The following is an 18,876-nucleotide window of genomic DNA, read 5'->3' on the forward strand; positions in this document are numbered from 1 at the left end:
ATTCGGTGAGGCCGCTTTGCGATCAAGGTGAAAACTGAAAGAACACATTTTCTTGGAATGGCGTTGTGATGTGGGTGGCTGTGGTATGGAAGCCGATTGGCGTTCGGGCGTCGCCACCTACTCCCCGGCTCACTCATACCGACCGGCTTCTAGAATTACTTACAGCCAGCCTCCTAGGCGGGGCATATGCGGTCCTCTCAGTCCAAGAGGTATTGTAACCTCTCCGATCTATGACAAACAATACTGAGTAAAACAGTGGAAAACGCCAGTGGGTTCGTGGAACACGGTAATTGCGTTCTCAAGCCATTTTGATCGACATTTGCTTTTTGTATGCTTCACTCCGTCTAATCATCCACTACAGCGCCGTAGCAATGTGAGCCCGCCCGAGTCAGCTCAATGCTATTGCCTATTCGCATCAATCATCAAAGGCAGTATCGCCGTTTTTGCTTCTAGCATCACCCGCTAGCTTGTCCATAACTTCGTCATGAAAGACTTACAACCGATCCCGTCATCTCTGAGAGCTGGGAACCAACGTCTCCCAGCTTCCCATGTCGCTGGGTCCATCGTCACCCAGTGAGTCTAGCAAGTCTACCGGCGCCTTCTTCTTTGCCGGGATCTTTGGCTTTGGTCGTTCCTCACCAGCCCTCATTCCCGGTAGAGCGACGGCCCCAGCCATCGGAGTGTGCCTCCCGGACTCAATAGTCATGGTCCCCGCTCGCTTGGGAGGCTTAGCCGGCGTACCTACTGGCTTACGGAGAGTGCCCTCCCTACTCGCACCCAGATTCGTGAAGCCTGTAGAGGCTCGGACAGGCAGTGGTGGTTTTTCTTCCGGCTCATCTCTATACTGACCCATCCCATTGCTACTCAGAGCTGAAGATGCTGCAGCCGGTGCTGTAACCAGGTGTGCCGGCTTCTTCGCCACAGGTGGTGCCGGTTTGGATTTGGATTGTGACGACACCTGCGAAAGCTGGGAAATGGCGGATGACGGTCGCGGAGGAGGAGGCGTTGTTGTCGTATTTCGCGATTTATTGGAGGGTATCAGTGGTGGGTGCTGGATTGCTGCGCTTGCTCCCGTCTGTCTTCTAGGCGGCGGTGGCGGAGGAGGCGTTTCTCCGCGTTGCGACTTTTCATCTTTGATGCTGAGGCCGTTAAATTTTCCTGGCATGCCTGACGGATCAAAAGGCGGAGGCAGCTTCCTGGTTATCCGGTTCGTTGCCGACGACGATAGATCATTGGGCGCAGAAACGTGCTCGTATGGCGAAGTTGATACGCTGGAGAAAGACGACAATCTTGACCTGGGTACGTTGACCCAGTCAGGCTCTCCAGTCGGCGTGAAAGGATTGGGCGCCCTGTTAGGGTTGAGTATTGCGGCATGGCCCTCGGGAGCCGTCGGTTGCTTGATGTCAACTCTGGCCTGCTGCTTGTTCTCCAACCACCATTTCTGGCGGTCGGAGCTGGCAGGAGGCAGCCCAGGCTCGATGGCTTCATAGCCAATCAGATCCTCATCGTCGGTTTCCTCTGAGTCCAGATTTGCCGTCGTGTCTCCAACTTCGGCCTTTCGCCGTTGGTATAGCTCTTTGCTGATTTGATCTCGGAAAGCTTCATCGACAATACTGACGTTGCACTGGAATAGAGCGTACACTGGCCGGTGATCCGAGAACTTGAGAGGAGCTGAGTTGTACGCTAGTTGACGCAGGCTCCCACCCTTGCGCAGAATGCGATCGGTCCAGGCTGGGATACGGGCTTTCTCGCTGTGAGGGATCAGTTTTTACATTCTCAGATATATCGACCTTTTGAACGTACGAAGTATCATAATTGTCCGTGCCAAGATCGAACTTGTATGTAGGCAGGAAATTGATACGGGCCTCTGAATAAAAGGGAAACGCAAGTCCTGCGATCATTTGAAGGTTCAACTACCAAGAAGTCAGCATGTTGATGGGGAACACGGGCGGATATTATCTACTCACCTGATCGTTCTCGTAAAGTGTCTCTAGATCGCCCTTTTTGATTAGACTGCGGGCGTTCTCAGAACTGAGGCCAATTCTGTAGTTGAAGTCTCCCAGCCAAACAACGGCATCTGCTCCAAGGTCAGCTCTAAGCTTATGGGTGATATAAGCCTTCGGGATGAATATAGCTACCGTGATCATCGATCCCACGGTTTCGCTGAAAGCGTAGCCCGTGGTGAATCGTTGCGTAATCTCTATTTCTCTCGTCATAATTCGAAAATCCGGCAGCCAAATGGGCTGTCACGAAGCAGATATGGGTATTCGCGTAGTCAAATCGTATGGCAACCGCTCCTTTGTTGCCGGCCATTCCCGATAGCCCCGTTTTCTTTACGCTTCCCTCAACATTCTTAATGTTGGCCAAGGCCGATGCCTTGACAAAAATGCATAATGCCGCGCCGACGAGTTGTCCACTCCGGAGCAATACGTATCTCTCTCCATCAAGCGACTTGGCGCGTTTATTGAGGCATCTTCTGACTGCAGCTTCCCAAAGTTGTTTCCTTGAGGGGTCGCTGTTCATGATTTGTTGTGGGCTCAACTCGACAATCTCTTGGAATCCAACAGCAACTATTTCGGGCTGCACATTGCCAAGTTCTGCTGGAGACAACCATGCATCAAGATCGCTATCGACGCCTTCAGTACGACCGTTAAGGTTGAAAGTACCGACCAACCTACGCGGGTAAGCATGAGAGCCAAGGGTGCGCACAGAATTCTTACATGCTTATGTCCTGTGTGGACGAGAACTCAGCGCTTCTCTTTGTTAATTCTCCAGAAACGTAATCACTTATAGGGTCGAAAAGAAGAACGGGCAGTTGGTTGACCAGCCTTCCCAGCAGCCGGTCAATAGTCGTTTGCCTAGCCGAATCTGTGAAATTATTGTGATAGAGACGCTGCACAGATTTGCGCATGTCTGCAACAGCTCCAGCCAGGGACATTTTTCCAGAACGGGTAAAGGACGATTTGAGTGCACCAGTTCCCGCGTAGATCTTCGAAAGAGCGTCTCCGTTGTCTGCCCACAAGGTTGAGTGCCGCATCCAAAAATCCGAGGTGGCGTACTCGCCTCGATGGCCCAGGAAAGCCTCTGTAGCCATCTGAGAGATGAGGGTCTGGATCAAGTTTGTCCTATCCAGACAGTCGAGACAGTTTGTTCGGAACACGCCCTCTTGCTGGAGAACCACTACCATACGGCTTGAGCCTTGACCGTCGTTGGCCTCAGCGCCTAGATCTTCATTCTGCTCCGCCAAGTAGTAGGCGAAGCCGTCTATCGAGTTCTCAATGTATCTGCGGATCTGGCGCGCAGCCTCGTACCCTCCGGGGCCTTTCGTCTCGGCGTGGAAGTCGTAGTGGGTCTCTCTCAACAGCGCATGGTCTTGCGACTCGTGCTCCCCAACCTGGCTTAATGGACAATGTTCTACACCGAGATGGTACAACTGACTGAGCTGCGCCTCGCCAGGTTTGCCTTCACTCAGAAGATTGACCACGTGAACGGCGCCGTAGGCTTGCTCCAGGTCCGCAAAGTGTTTATTGAAGGCCGGCTGGGCTCCCTCGGGGGACCTGATAACGGTAATGTTTTGCTTGCCAGGGATGAGCTCCGCAGTCTGTTCCCAAAATAGTGGAACTGAACCTCTGACTTGAGCATAGGAAAAGAGAGTCCCGCCGGGGCTCCAGTATATGGTTTCTGTCTCGACAAAGTTTGCCACGTTGCCGTCATCGTCAATACCTCTGGAGTTGAACCGGGTTCCTGCTCTGCGACAAGAGAGTCTTGATACAACGGTCAGGTACGATGGTAGCCCGGTTGATCGCGTTTTGAGAGGAGCACTCGTCTGGGGGATGGCCATTGTCCGACAGAACCCACGGATAGCAGATGTGAGGAATCGTGATGAATCCAAAGCTTCGCGCTCCTGGGGCTGCAGTCGAGACCTAAACTGGACCAATGGGCTGATCATGTACGAGTTCCACAGGAAGGAATCGTCAAAGTTGTCAATGTCAAAAGTATAAGAATTCACGGTCCTACATGGTCAGCGACGCATTATAGCCGGAACTGGACACGACCATACCTATCTTGCAACCTATTGGTGAGATCGAAGTCGGTGCTGTAGTAGAATGTTCCATTTCCCAGAAGTTTCCGAAGGTCCGTACAAGGATGTTCCACCTGAAGCTCCCGCCCTCTGAGGTTCTGGCCATACACAGAGTTGGCATCCGAGACCTCGGAATCTAGAGGATCGAGAGAGACAACATCGTCCCACTCGCTTCTGTTGAGGCAGAAGAATGCAACGCTCGCAATCCGTTCCACGGTCTCCCCCGGCCTAAGGGTAGCGACTCTTGTGGCATGTGTCACAACGGAAAGGAACACGTCGCCCTCGACAGAAATCAAACCCAACGTTCCAAAGATGGGTCGTGGGGTCAGCGGTCGGTATTCGGCAAGCGTCTTTTTTGTGATCTGAGTAAACTCGACCATGCATTTCGACGCAGCAGGGTCGCCATTGGGTCGTGAACGGGTGGATGCGAGGGAGGTAAGGGAGCCGTTTGCGCCGGCGCTCGAGGAGCTATAGCGAAATATGAGAGCATGGGAGGACGAAACTATTGCAATGGAGCGATGGGGGTAGTCCCGAATGTACAGCTGGCTAGACTTTTCTGGTGCCGGCACCTGAGAAGGCCAAGTCCCAGAGCTGGAGTAATCCATGATCGTTCGGAGGTGTTGCTGACAGGTTCGGGGAAGCACAGGCGTCGCAGGGCATGCTTGGACGAGTTCGGTGGTTCATCGAAGGGCGCCGTCGTCGGCGGGCCAGTGAAGTCAAGGTCGATGATGTTAACGTGCGAGAAGGGGACTATCGGTGCGGAATGTCGTCGTTTTGTTGATGCGAAGTTGGAGCTTGAGGTAGTATGGCTTGACAGCCCCCAAAGGTTTATGGCGTTTGGCAAAATGTCGCGGCTGACAATAGCGGAATTTGGGTCGCCAACACGGAGCCCGACAATGACGTCCGTCCCGGCGGAGGTAACCAGGGGCATAGGACCGCTGTACGTTTAGCGCCTACCTTAAGCTCCGACCGGCCAGGCAAGTGGGAGGCAGCTCGCTTCCTTCCAGGTGGTTTCAGCCTCACGGACCACCTTGCCTTGTCGCCATCTGGGAGCCTGGAAGAAAACAGCCGGCTTGTGCTTGTTCCAAGGCAGGGATAGGTATGGTCTGGTGTTGTCCCAACTCTGCGAATACCTACTTCAGCTACTCCGTACCTTAACATGGATGAGGCAGCTCTTGGGAACAGTACAAGGTTCCCTCAAAAGACAAAGCAGCAAGCTAAACTACTACGTAGACATGCGATGAACCCTGTCCACCCTATGGAGAAGTGTTAGAGCAGTCGAGTCATCTTGCAGTGTATTCATAATCATGCTCACCCGCAGACAAATTGTCCCTAGCTTTATGGCCATAAATTGCAATGTTACGCTGGCGATGGCTCGACCTATGCAGCTCGATTCTCAGAATGATGAGGTGAGAGCTTCTATGATAAATGTGGACCCGCGCCGTTGGTACTATAGAGTAGGTATCTGGGTAACGTAGGGTAAGGTATAGGTAGGCAAGGTGAGGTCGGGAATCAGTACCCGCCTTATTAAGGTACCTCGAGTACTTTGACCTCCACTGTCGATTATCCTGTCTCTCAACTTGCAAGCGTTTACTTATTGTTGCCTGCAGCTTCTCTCCTTCCTCTCCTTCTTCCGCTACCTGAGTTTCTTAATTCACGTGACAATGGAATTGTTCACCTCATACCCCCCAGAAATCATCGCCCGGGTGTTGGCCAGCTGTGACAGCTTCAATGACGCGTTCGCTCTTGCCAGCTCCTGTCAGTATACTTACGCAGTGTGATTGGACCATGGCGCGAGCATCATCCATAGCATTGGCACGCGAACAATCCCCGCGTACGAACATGCTGTCGTTGCCGTAGGTATCTGCTTCCCCAAACGTCGACAGGCCTCGCCATCACTCACTTCAACTGCGTAGGTGCGCGCCACAAATACAGTCAAAGAAGCCTTCCACGCCGGCCGGCTACCACCTAATATGACGCATGATGATATCGAAGAGCTGGAGCCCTCTCACCAAAAGTGCCGTTTGCCCGAGTTGGCGGACTTACTTGCGTTCTGTCATCTGGCTGCGTGTCTGGAGTACGCGTACTTTCACTTTGAGGAACACGGGTATACATGTCTATTATGCCCCGAGATCAAAGATGTCACCTGGTGTACCAAAGACGACACCGTATTCGATCAACGTTTTCACGATTTCCATGAAAAATTCCATCGAGTGCTATACAAAAACCTTCTCGCTGGCGCTTTCTTATGGAAGTCCCACAATGAGCTATTCATCAAAGCTGCCGCAGACGGGGCTGGGAAACGCTTTCTCGAGGAGCTTCGATCACTGCAAGCTCGCGGAGATTGGCAAGGTCTTTCGGACGACAGCCAGGCATACATTGCAGAGTTTCCGGTGTACGACGTTCACAAGATGACACCAGCCAGCCAAGAACAGGTATTCGGGCATATTGCTCGTTACTTGATAGAAGACATCGCCCTTATCCCAGACCCGGCCTGTGCCGCCGAAGTACCATGGGAGGTGATGGCTTCCATCTATGCCCACGAGTATCGCTCACCCCAGTTCTTTAACGCCGGTGGAAAGCATCGCCATGGTTGGCCGCCGTTCAAGAACTCAACTGCTTCTGACCTGCCTCCCACGCGTAAAGTGACAGTTGTTCTGTTTGGGGAGTTTCAATTGGAAGAGGTATCGATGCCTATCAACATCGAGGACATGCATCGTACTCGACTGGTAGCGACTCAATTACAGGCCTCATCCTCAGAGAGTGCACAGGACGGCAACCCCTTCGCTTGCCATGGTTTCGACATAGCGGTAACTCTGCGAGATCGGTATTTGTTTCTCGGTGGTGAGGAGGCGTGGGAGGACTGCGCTCCACACCCTCCTCTCCAGCTGTACACCTTCATGTTGAAAAAGCACTATGCACTTGAATTCAGTCCATGCGTGTTTGACCGGACATTTTTAGAAGGGTACTATCCGACGTTTCTCTCGGAAACAATTTTTGGTCACGACTACCACACTGGATTGGACCCGAGTTTTTCAGGTTTGCTGAATGCTTGCAGTCGAAACTGAGCACTGCTACCATGTAGAAACCCTCGCAGCGCTGGCGACTGATTACGATGCTGTCTTTTCTATCCCAAAATCAGCTGGATGGTCTGCCGCCTGCTATAACGAGACGTGTGCGCTCAACCCATCAGGTACGAGTTCGGAGAAAACACAACTTAGGCAGGTGATAAGCTATAATAGGGGGACGAATGCCAGGGGCCAACCCTTTTCCTCGCTTCAGGATTGATCACGGGCAGGAACAATGTGTCTGATTAGATACGACACCAAGAATATGCTTATGGGGGAAACGAGCGGAAAGGGGGGAAAAGATGTAAAGATGAGACACGGAAAGGATGCCAGCCCTGGGGTTTGGGAAATGCCCTGCGGGCGCCAGAAAGAATAATAATGTCAATGCTTTGAGGCAAAGCAGGCTTCAGATATGTAAATTGAGATCACGCTGCCACCTTGGGTGGTCAGTCATTCTCTTCCTATCATGTATTGTATGGTAATCATCACGAGCCTTATTGTGAAAAAGAGGAAAAAGAGAAAGGAAAGGTTTTTCATGAATATCGGACGTCAAATAGGATCCACTGGCTGCCGGTTGCTTACCTAAGTTAGCCCGCCGAAGATGGCCACCTGGGAAAAACTCACGACTTGCGCCCTAGGGGGTAAACGACCAGACGACGGATACAACCTGCTCCACTCTGGTTTGTCGGCTCCGTTCCGGATTCTAGATCAGATTCTGGAAGTGCCATGCGATATAAGCAGAGTGGCAAGAAGCTTAGATGATAGGATGATGCCGCCTTCAATCGATCCGGGCAAAGCACACACAGATTGCAGATACACCATGATACCATCCAGTGTACCAACCCATGTAGAACAGAATGCAGAACAAGGAGTGGTAGACTTTGCTGGAAATATGTAGAGTCGGGACGTGCCTGGCTAAACTCCAAGAGTCTGGAGAGCTGATGGAAGCGGCTCAGTTGTGGACTGCCGACCGCCTGATCTCTTCAGGCTGTTGGCCGATCTGATTCGCTTCCGCGCGTCACTGATAAAGCACGGAGAGCAAGGGTTCACCTGTCAAGGTACATTACTTCTGGGTGCCATGGCGCCAAAAAGACAAGTCCCTCCGGTCTCCAAGGCCATTTACCCTGCCTCAGCCCCATTTCCCCCAATTGCATGCAGAGATACTTGCCTGCCTGCGGGCAATCCGTACCTTTAATGCCCGTTCATAAAATTTCCAGCCCCCCTTCCATCCGCGACCTCGAAGCTCGACCCGGTCACCCACGATTGCAACGGCCACCAAACAGCCTCGAGATCCGCGGCGCCCTCACTCCACCATTTACAATCCCTTCCTGCTCCCTGCTGCAGCCCTTCGCAGTCCCGCGCCTCGCCGACTTTTTCCTGGAAACTCAGTCATTCCGCCGTTCGTTATCTGAAATCTCCGCCCGTCATGTCTGATTACGACCACTTTGGGAGCTCCGAGGAGGAGAGCGCCGAGATCAAGAAGCTCCAGGCCGATGTGGTACGTGAACTGCGACACCAACTATGTCGCACCTGATATCAAAATCAATTGAAAAAGATGCTAATCTGAATACGCGCCCACAGGAAGTTGATCCCGATAACTTCGAAACTTGGGAGAAGCTGGTTCGCGCCTGCGAGGGTCTGGAGGGCGGCCTGAACCGCAACTCCAGCCCCCAGGCCCTTGCCACTCTTCGAGATGCCTACGATCGCTTCCTCCTCAAATTCCCTCTGCTCTTTGGCTACTGGAAGAAGTACGCGGAACTCGAGTTCAACATTGCTGGACCCGAGTCAGCAGAGATGGTTAGTCGGTTTCGTGTCGCATCGCGTCGCATCGCATCGCATTGCATCCCTTGGCTCCCGGCCGCGACTGACGTTGCGCTTCTCTCTAGGTCTACGAGCGAGGATGCGCCAGCATCACCAATTCTGTCGACTTGTGGACCGACTACTGCTCCTTCAAAATGGAGACCACACACGTCCCACACCTCGTCAGAGAGTAAGTAGTTGATGGCCGGCTTTCCTTCCCCCTTAACATCACCATCACCACAGCATGCCTCACCGGCCGCTCGGCGCATCGATCGAGCCATACATGGACTCCATCCATTTGCCTTTCAAGTATCCGTCGGTGAGAAATGCCAACAGCAGCCCCATTGTTGGGATGCCCTCTCACGCTAGTAGTTACCAGGCTCTGCTGATTTCCACTTGACGATGACTGATCCGTTGTCCGCTCCACGTCGCATTCACACCACCACCACCACATCGCTCTCATTGGAATGCCTTACTTTGGGCTTGGATTCGCTAGTTGATTTCACTTGATACCCCCTCCTGTATAGCACGCCTCCCATCCCCCTCTTCATCCCCTGTCCCTGCGCCCTTGGCTGTATACTGACCATTCGCTCCAGGCTCTTTGAACGCGGCGCAACCTGTGTCGGCCTTGACTTCCTCGCACATCCGTTCTGGGATAAGTACATAGAGTACGAGGAGCGACAGGAGGCCCAAGACAAAATCTTCGCCATCCTGTCTCGAGTCATCCACATTCCGATGCACCAGTATGCTCGTTACTTTGAACGATTCCGCCAGCTCTCCCACAGCCGCCCCGTCACCGAGCTGGTTCCGGCTGAGACGCTGCAGAGATTCCAGGCCGAGGTGGAGGCTGAGAGTGCCCAGTATGCCGGTGCGCAGCGAACGGAGCTCGAGGTTGAACGCGACGTGCGCACCAAGATTGACGCCATGTACTATGAGTACTTTACCCAGACGCAGTCCGAGACCAACAAGCGATGGACCTACGAATCCGAAATGAAGCGCCCTTACTTCCATGTTACCGAGCTTGAGAGCTCGCAGCTCACCAACTGGCGCAAGTACCTTGATTTTGAAGAGTCCGAGGGGAACACTACCCGCATCGTCTTTCTTTATGAGCGATGCTTGGTGACATGCGCCTTCTACGACGAATTCTGGTTCCGCTACGCCCGCTGGATGTCTGCACAAGAGGGCAAGGAGGAAGAGGTCAGAATCATCTACCAGAGAGCCGCCACTATGTTTGTACCCATCAGTCGGCCCGGCATCAGGCTGCAGTTTGCCTACTTTGAGGAAAGCTGTGGACGTATCGACATAGCTCGCGACATTCATGAGTCCATCCTCATGAAGTTGCCCGACTGTATTGAGGCCATCACCTCATGGGCTCACCTCCAGCGTCGACAGAGCGGGCTGGACGCCGCGGTTGAGGTTTTCAAGGCGCAGATCGATTCGCCTCAAGTGGATATCTTTACCAAGGCAGCTCTGGTGACCGAGTGGGCCTTGTTCCTATGGAGGGTCAAGGGCTCAGTGGAAGAAGCTCGCAACGTCTTCCTCAAGAACGTACAGTGGTACGCCGACAGCCGTGTCTTTTGGGACAAGTGGCTCGAGTTCGAGCTTCAGCAGGCGACAAGCACGGAGCTGGAGGATCAGCACGGCGACCGCATCAAGCAGATCTTTGACGAACTCCGGAGCAAGAGCCGTTTGTCCGCCTCGACAAAGAAAGAGCTGTATCGGATTTACCTATCATACTTACAGCAGCGGGGCGGTAAGGACGCGATGAAGCAGTTCCTTGCCATTGACCGGGAGATCTTTGGGTATGTGAAGCCTTGTACCATTGCCTCAATCGGGTCGGATGCTAACAAAATCTGATAGGCCGGGCTCGATCTCACTGCTGGCCAAGGACGAGGTTGGCGGAAAAGAGAACGGAGCTGCTGTGCCTGAGTTGGACGAGGTAACAAGATACCGAGCCGAAGCCAGGTATCTGAGATACTACGAGCTCCAGGGCGAACCAGACCTCGAGGGACAGGCCACAGCGCCATTCAACTAGGCGGACATGGAACCATGCATCGTGGTGTTGCTTCAATGCTACAGGAGTTCCCTGTCCCTTGGGTATTTTTACCACTCAATTTTCTTGTACTATATGAGTCGATTTGACGACAGATGATGTGCGAATGGCCGGCTGCGGGGAAATTGTATTGTATCCAGTGTTATGAAGGTGGTCTACATAGAGACCGGCGACGGCCCAAACGGATAGACCATGACTGTCGGGGGGGGAGAGGGTTCGCTGAAGGCGCCAAGCAGGTCGATGTTGTAGCTCTTGAGCACTACGAAACGCATCATCACAGCAGAAATAATAGCTCATCAAATGAACATTGTTAAGGAATGCAGCGTCCTTGTTTTCGTGACTTATACGAGCGCCGCTGACCAGCGACGGAGGGTTCCCGGTATACACGCACTAAGCCATAATGATGCCGGTGGCCGGCAGCAGGTACCGGTAAGTTGCCGGCGTTTGACTACGGTGAGCACCGCCGATGGAAACCGGTGGTCGCCGAAGTTCCATAACTAAGAATGGTAGGGATACGGAACGTCGCCGGCCTCGAAGGTTCGGATAGAACGCACACCTCGGGCTGTATAAGGATTGTCAAGAGCAACGGCTGGATGCATGTGATGTCACTGGTGAATGCATATGAAAGACGCGTTGAGGTACGCATAAGAATCGCAGTTTTGAAGCCCGGGTCTGTCCCGTGTCGCCGGCATCGGGCAAAAAGCATAAGTTAGAGAAACAGAGAATCTCTAGATAACGCAGGTGAAGAAGGGGCTAATTACCAAGCACGAACAGGGGTATGCGAATTGAGTTGGCACTTTACACAGTACCTTGGTGACTAGTGAGTCTGCACAAGGAAGTTTTTGCCCATTTTAGATGGTGTTGTAATGAAGGGGCTAAGGAAAGGGTTCAGATTTTCCGCCCTATCAGGGACGGAGCTGGGCTACGTTTCCCGAGGAAACGGTTCTGAGATGGAGAGCACCGTTTTTTTTTTTTTTGGCAACGGCGCCGTTGAGGAGAGAAAAAAGGGGACCAAAGGGGTCATGGAGGGAAAAGTGGCTAATGAGCCCCGGGACACATGCACCCTAAGTGTTGTACAATTTCCTCGAATTCAATGGTTTTGGTTGAAGAGAGAGATAGTAAAGCAAGTGCCTCACTGGATGGTATTGTGAGTTCGGGTAGGAATCCGTATGATGGCGTGAGGTTGGAGAGGGAGCATCCGAACCCGTGGGAAGTGGAGGGTGGGGATGGTACCGGAGGAGGTAGCCGGTGGGAATATGGCGACAACGGTATGCTTCTTGTCGTCATAAAAGGGTCCTTTCAGTTCCTTAAAGCTTGACAGTAAGCAAAACGCCGAACAACCGAGAGCGAGAGAGCGAGCATTGCGCGCCGTGATGATGCGGTGCAACCCAGTTCAGCCCACGTGTTGTAAGCCCGGGATGAAGGTTTACGGCAGTACAATAAGGCGGTTGTTGTTCCCGACTGAGCATGAGCAAATCCCGAGAAACAACGTTGGTGAGGCGAGCAATAGCTGTTGACGAGTCAGCGTTGTTGTGAAGTCACAAAGCACGTTGCCCATGTTTCGAGTCGTAGAAAAATGGGTGCAAAAGTACACTGATAGCGTTCATGAGAATTTGTTCGGTAGTGTAGGTAGCTTATCTCGGGGCGACTCTCAGATCCGCTGGGGATGCGTGCCTGTGTCGTCTTTTCCCTCCCCGGCTCCCCGAGCGGCGAGCCCAATTTTATGATCTTACCATGCGTCGCCGTCCTGGACCTGGGGCCGTTTTGGGCCCTTGGGGTGAGGTGGGCTTGGCTTTCTGAGTCAACGGATGCGATGGGGAAACTGGGTACGGCGGGCAATTAATTACAAATACTGCAAGATGAAAGGACAGACGTGCGTGGTACAGTCAGCGGGGAACATTCGGCCTGCTAGCCGAGGGATAACTGTCGTTATTTTGGGAGGCGAGACATATCAACGAGGTTACCTACGACATGAAGTGAAGACATTGATACTTTGTGTTTGGATTTTTGTTCAATGCTTATGAAATCATCTCTCGGAGATGCTCGGTTAGGGAGTTCAGCCGATTACGTATCAGGAGTCAGAACGACATAGTAAGGCAAGGTAAGACTGAAGCCAAATAAGGACGGAAAAGGTTTAGAAGCCATGTGGCATGTGTCAGCGTAGACTGATATCATCCCGTGCGGCGTACCTTAGCTCAAAAACCCGTGTCATTTTGCAAGATACGGCGGGCGGTATCGGGGACCGGTACGTTTCGAAAAGTCGATATCGGGCTCTGGCTTGCTAGCGCAGCAACCACCACGCACACATCTTCCACCGTTTTACGTTTTACTACCCGTAACCTGCATGTGCCCGTAAGAAAAGGGAAGAAAAAGAAATGCCACACATACGGACACCAAACAGCCGCAAAAGCGGGCTCCACCGCGAACGAAGGCCTAGCAAACGTAAATGGGAGCAGAAGACTTTGAACACAAGCCTAGCAAACTTGGAGTATCCACATGGCGAGGCGGTCCCACCGTCCGTCCACGTCCATCGACCCTTGCAAGCAGACCCCCGACGCAAGCCCATGGAAGAAAAAGATGGATACCCGTAACACCCCAGTCGACGCTGGAGCTCCTGCTTCTGACCACTCAGAAGTTCCCAATTTCTCATTTCGCAGGTTCACGGTTGCCAAAGGTCCCCCCTCCCTCGGTTCTTGACCCCCCTTCCCGATGGACAATAGACCGTGGAAACTGACTCTACCTCTTGTTAGTGTCAAAGGCAGGCTGGTGCCGGTGCAGGGTACATTGGTATTTCTCAAACGCCCCCGGGGCAACGAACATTCGAGATTTATATTCAAAGGGCCGCGCCGCCAGTCTCCCCTTCCACTTCGTTCCCCCCCCCTCCTTCGAAAGCCTCCTTCCCTTCTTCCATTTACTTCAATCGCGTTGTTGATTCTATCTGGAACTCCATAACCACCTCATCAAAGCTTCCACCAAGGTTAGTACTCTTCAGACTCCCGTCAGAGCTCTCCTACACAGTTCCCTTTGCCGTCGAGCTTCTGCCCTGCTGCCTTATCTCAAACCGAGATTACCCGATATGCCTGTGTCTCTCAGCAGACACACACCGCAGACTCCCACAAGAAACAACCCCCAATCTGACGTTTGAACTCGCGCAGATGGCCGCTTCCACAAGACAGTTCGCCCGCGCGGCGCTGAGAACCTCCACCAGAACCTCCTTCGCCGCTGCCGCCCCCCGCCAGGCCTTCCGCCAGCAGGGCCGCCGCCTCTACTCCTCCGAGCCCGCCAGCAAGTCCGGCAGCTCCACCTGGATCTGGCTCTCCGGCTTAGCCGTCGCCGGCGCCGGCGGCGCCTACCTCTTCACCAAGGAGGGCGGCGTCTCCGCCGGCTCCGTCCCCAAGGTCGTCAACCCCACAAAGGCCGACTACGAGAAGGTGTACAAGGTCATTGCCGACCGCCTCGAGGAGAAGGACGACTACGACGACGGCAGCTACGGCCCCGTTCTCGTTCGTCTCGCGTGGCACGCCAGCGGTACCTTTGACAAGGAGACTGGTACTGGCGGCAGCAACGGTGCTACCATGCGCTTCGCCCCCGAGTCTGACCACGGCGCCAACGCTGGCCTGAAGGCTGCCCGTGACTTCCTTCAGCCCGTCAAGGGTAAGTGAAACCTCTCCCTCCAAATGAGTCGCAGTTCGAAGGACGATCTGGAAGCGAAGCGCAACGCCTTCTGCATTGGATGCTAATGGAACGAACACTCGCTAACGTTCTCTCGCAGAGCAATTCCCCTGGATCACTTACTCCGACCTCTGGATCCTCGGCGGCGTCGCCGCCATCCAGGAGATGCAGGGCCCTATCATCCCCTACCGCCCCGGCCGCAAGGATGGCGAGGCTGCCGCCTGCACCCCTGATGGCCGTCTCCCCGACGCCTCCCAGCGCGAGAAGCACCTCCGTGACATCTTCTACCGCATGGGCTTCAACGACCAGGAGATTGTCGCCCTCTCCGGCGCCCACGCCCTCGGCCGCTGCCACGTTGACCGCTCCGGCTTCGACGGCCCTTGGACTTTCTCCCCTACCGTCCTGACCAACGACTACTACAAGCTTCTCCTGAACGAGAAGTGGCAGTGGAAGAAGTGGAATGGTCCCGCTCAGGTAAGCCAACTCTCTCCCCATTCTTTACCATCTTGGCGCTCTCGCCGACTTGGCGGGGAATGGAAACCATAACAAGGAGAGACGAATGTGCTAACAATTTTGACCCGCGCAGTACGAGGACAAGGGCACCAAGTCCCTGATGATGCTTCCCGCCGACTACGCCTTGATCCAGGACAAGGCTTTCAAGAAGCAGGTCGAGGTGTACGCCAAGGACAACGAGGCCTTCTTCAAGGACTTCTCCAACGTCATTGTCAAGCTGTTTGAGCTCGGTGTTCCCTTTGCCCAGGGCGCCGAGGAGCGCTGGACCTTCAAGCCCACTTGGCAGGACTAAAAGCAGTCGCTTAATCATGTTTTGAGTGACTGACTGAAGGGAAGGGTGATAAAAAACAATAGAGCAAAGAAGAGAGACATAAAGACGAAAAGGAGAGACTTAGACTTGGGAGATGAGAAAGAGAGAGATATCCACGCGGAATCGGCGTACCGAGAGATAGAGAGGAGGAAAGAGTCTGTTCGAGAGAAAGTGGTGGCCACTTGATGCCCCCCTTCTCCTCGAACTTGGTTTTCGAGCGACTGACCAACTTACCTGTAGTCCACTCCTGGACTTGTTTTCATATTTTCGTTGTTTTCTGTCCATAGTTCCTGTACAACATCAACATGAACCTTTGAAAGACTAAAAACACACTTGATACTGACGAACTGTCATCATATAGCGTGCATGAGCAGAAGGTGATATGTAGTCAGAATAGAGATGAGATGAGATGAGAGGGGGCAAGGGAACGAACTGCCGGATGTCGGATCGTCCTTACACTAAAGGAGAATGGAAAACCCCCCTGGCCTGGTTTTTCCCCTCTCCCCGCGCGTTTTGACAAGCGTCACCACGTCGAAACCGACCCCGGATGGACGGGATGGACGGGAGCCATACTCGTTTGCGCGTCATGCATGGCTGCGCGTGTGTGGTCTAGAACGAGCAGGTAACAGGTGTTCGGTCGGGGTTGGACCAATCCTGGTAGGTGACTTGGTCCATCATCACCACCACTCCAACCGGACGCCATTTGCATCCTAGCGGCCTTGCTACCCCGGATTAGGGGGGGAGGGAAAACATGGGGTAAGTAACGGCGCTTTCCCCCGCATTCTGTGTCCCAAGCATGCATCCTCGTTTCTATGCAGCTTCATGTTTCGGGGTTGGAATGGTAGGTACTTTCGGATGACGGTCCTTGTTTCGTGATTGAGGTTCAGCTCTTTTAGTGCTTGAACGAGTCTTGAACGAGGAGACTCGTCTCATTCATCGCTCGTCTGGGAGCGATGCTGATGTCGAGTCTGCACTGAAGATAGCCCGCGACGGCGAGTGCGCTTCTCCTATGTGAGATTGCCGTGTATGGACCCCGGTCCATTATTGCAGAAGGGAGGCGAAGCTCGAAACCTGACTGGAGACGCAAACATCCCGAGGTAGGTAGGCTGATGTGCTCCAGGTCCTGGAAAGTTACTCCGAATCGTCGTTTAGCAAGTCCCGTACACTTTATAGCCCAACTCTGTGGAGGTACTCACTCAACCCGTTGGACTAGATTGGCAAGTATGGGCTGTTTCCGACAGGCGCCTGTCATTTTTGTATACGTTCTTGTATCTACCAATCAGGTGTTAGCCCTTTTGATTCTTTCTGGTGTAGCCGGCAGTGAGGCATCGATGTCTGCGTAGGTATCTTATGATGTGTAATTCTGCAACGAAGAACCAGGTAGCTTGTGGGAGCCGGATTGATGATTTTACTTTAAAATCAACAGAACATTTTGTTTTCACGGTATTCCCAGTGAGACCATGAGAATCGAGGCGGGGTGAAACTTGGGATAGGCATGAACGAGCCTGACGCTCCATGGTCAACGTTGTGCTGTTGCAAATATGAACAGCATTAACAGGCCGCGCGTGACGCTCTTCGCCCTAGCTTCCGTTGGGCTTTCTCAAGCCAAGTGTCGCGAAGGATTTTCCCATTAGGCTGGGGATCTTAGTGGTCCTGAGCATTAGACGGAGCGGGAAGGGGTGATAGCTGCTGTGATGGTTTGAGATGGAACGAAAACTGTTTCTGTCGGGAGACGAACCAGCGCGGATGACTGGAAAGTATTGGGAAAACTATTGTGAAAGTATCCTCGTAACTTGGATCTGAGCTGCGAAGCCAGCCGAGCCCACATCTCTCGTAACACCGAAGAGATTCGGGGTGGAAAGAGACGGGGATGGATACAAGATGGAGAACATAATGTAACCATGCGGCGGTTTACTCAGGGCGAATTACTCAAGGTGCGTGCGCGAGAGACCGAATCGAAACAGAAGGAGGCTGATCTCACTTTTACACACCATGCTAAGACCATTCGATAAAGAAATCATTATCTTCTCAATCACCAAGAGCTCCGTACTTCATTCAGAGTTCCCGCCCGGCGCAGCTAAAATGCCGACCACGGGCTAGCTGCGCCGAAAGTCGGCCCCACCATCCGGTGACCCACAAGAGCTCTGCAATCGAAGACGCTGCATCTTCAAGTGACATCCACCCCAGTAAAAATTATTGCCATCCGGTCCTCAATCGACATCACCACCATCATATCAACATCACTCCTCACCCAAACCACCCACGGCCCTCGATCACCGTACACATACGAATCGCATACGAACCCTCTCGAGGGCTACAGACCCAATTGCGACGTCCGCGCCCCTACGCACAACATATACACACAAACGATGGCCTCCTGTCGGATCCCAGCCCTACGGCACCTGGTCACCACCTCCCAACGCGCCTTCCGCGCCTCAAACCAACGCCGCTGGGCCCAGGTCCACGACGCCCGCTTCCTCGCCACGACCCAACAACCTCGCGCCGTCGTCGAAAAGTACCGCGCCAAGCTCGAGAAGAAGGCCCAGCAGGAGGGCGTCTCCAACATTGACGAGCTCAAGGCCGCCTACGCCGACAAGATCCAGGAGCAGAAGAAGAAGGACGCCCTCTCCGTGCCGGGCCTCGAACACCTCCTCAACGACGAGCCCGCGCCCGCGGCGATACCGACGACGGCTACTACAACAACGAGCGAGACGGGAGAAGCCCAGACGCAGACAAAAGACAAGGCCCCGATTCCCGGATCCTCCTCGGGCAACGGCGTCAAACCCCTCGACGAGATTCTCGACCTCCCCAAGGCGCGCGAGCTGCCGGACAAGGAACTCACAGCCATCTGGCGCCTCCGCCACGCCTCGGACCCGTCCTCGCTCTGCGCCGTGATCCCGGCAGCGACCTACGCGCAGATGGAATCCCTCGCCCGCCAGAACCCGCAATTCATCCTCCCCGTCCCGCACGAGTCCCAGGGCGCCGAGATCCACTTCCTGCAATGGGTCTTTGACGCCGCCTCGCGCACCGCGACAGTCATGTTCACGCAGCTCGCCGAGTTCAAGGCGCGCGGCGAGTTCGCCCAGCCGCACACGACCATCACGCACCACACCGACCTCGCGGCCGACAGGGGCCTCGTGCTGATGCAGGGCAAGTGCCTCGAGGACCGCGGGGTCAAGACAGCGCACGCGCAGTGGCTCGTGCTGTGTCTGCAGCGGTTCTATGGCGAGGCGGAGGGCAAGGAGAGGGCCGAGGAGAGGAGAAAGCTGTTGGAGTGGTTCCGGTTGGGGGATGAGCGGTTTAGTGTCGAGAAGCTCATGGAGGAGGCGGAGCGCATCAGCTAAAGTCCCGAGGCGTTTGCTTTTGCACGGTGAAGAGG

At 53.9% G+C, this 18,876-nt stretch overlaps 5 protein-coding genes across 5 annotated transcripts; 3 read left to right on the forward strand and 2 right to left on the reverse strand.

The window, feature by feature from the left end:
• Nucleotides 1–508: 508 nt before the first annotated feature.
• On the reverse strand, nucleotides 509–4,686 carry CLUP02_05989 (uncharacterized protein; the record flags this gene model as incomplete). The annotated part of the gene is made up of 6 exons (XM_049284993.1): nucleotides 509–1,751; nucleotides 1,804–1,913; nucleotides 1,968–2,077; nucleotides 2,139–2,674; nucleotides 2,721–4,013; nucleotides 4,061–4,686. 6 exons carry the CDS (start codon nucleotides 4,684–4,686, stop codon nucleotides 509–511), a joined length of 3,918 nt encoding a protein of 1,305 aa, XP_049142136.1.
• Nucleotides 4,687–5,240: 554 nt separating this feature from the next.
• CLUP02_05990 (pre-mRNA-processing factor 39) lies at nucleotides 5,241–10,984 on the forward strand (the record flags this gene model as incomplete). Its single annotated transcript, XM_049284994.1, has 16 exons — nucleotides 5,241–5,272; nucleotides 5,349–5,490; nucleotides 5,692–5,819; nucleotides 5,880–5,937; nucleotides 5,998–7,081; nucleotides 7,140–7,274; nucleotides 7,788–8,043; nucleotides 8,098–8,193; nucleotides 8,247–8,537; nucleotides 8,602–8,647; nucleotides 8,731–8,946; nucleotides 9,036–9,139; nucleotides 9,193–9,268; nucleotides 9,322–9,365; nucleotides 9,477–10,751; nucleotides 10,810–10,984. 16 exons carry the CDS (start codon nucleotides 5,241–5,243, stop codon nucleotides 10,982–10,984), a joined length of 4,158 nt encoding a protein of 1,385 aa, XP_049142137.1.
• Nucleotides 10,985–11,059: 75 nt separating this feature from the next.
• Nucleotides 11,060–12,902, reverse strand: CLUP02_05991 (uncharacterized protein; the record flags this gene model as incomplete). Its single annotated transcript, XM_049284995.1, has 9 exons — nucleotides 11,060–11,261; nucleotides 11,363–11,499; nucleotides 11,559–11,591; nucleotides 11,835–11,904; nucleotides 12,139–12,308; nucleotides 12,391–12,512; nucleotides 12,595–12,662; nucleotides 12,736–12,798; nucleotides 12,850–12,902. The coding sequence occupies 9 exons, from the start codon at nucleotides 12,900–12,902 to the stop codon at nucleotides 11,060–11,062; spliced, it is 918 nt and encodes a 305-aa protein (XP_049142138.1).
• Nucleotides 12,903–13,498: 596 nt separating this feature from the next.
• On the forward strand, nucleotides 13,499–15,479 carry CLUP02_05992 (peroxidase; the record flags this gene model as incomplete). Its single annotated transcript, XM_049284996.1, has 4 exons — nucleotides 13,499–13,636; nucleotides 13,753–14,656; nucleotides 14,775–15,148; nucleotides 15,261–15,479. The coding sequence occupies 4 exons, from the start codon at nucleotides 13,499–13,501 to the stop codon at nucleotides 15,477–15,479; spliced, it is 1,635 nt and encodes a 544-aa protein (XP_049142139.1).
• Nucleotides 15,480–17,866: 2,387 nt separating this feature from the next.
• Nucleotides 17,867–18,841, forward strand: CLUP02_05993 (ATP11 protein; the record flags this gene model as incomplete). The annotated part of the gene is made up of 1 exon (XM_049284997.1): nucleotides 17,867–18,841. The coding sequence occupies one exon, from the start codon at nucleotides 17,867–17,869 to the stop codon at nucleotides 18,839–18,841; it is 975 nt and encodes a 324-aa protein (XP_049142140.1).
• Between the last annotated feature and the right edge of the window lie 35 nt (nucleotides 18,842–18,876).

Source organism: Colletotrichum lupini, chromosome 3 (genome assembly GCF_023278565.1).
Source record: "Colletotrichum lupini chromosome 3, complete sequence".
Classification (NCBI taxonomy): domain Eukaryota; kingdom Fungi; phylum Ascomycota; class Sordariomycetes; order Glomerellales; family Glomerellaceae; genus Colletotrichum; species Colletotrichum lupini.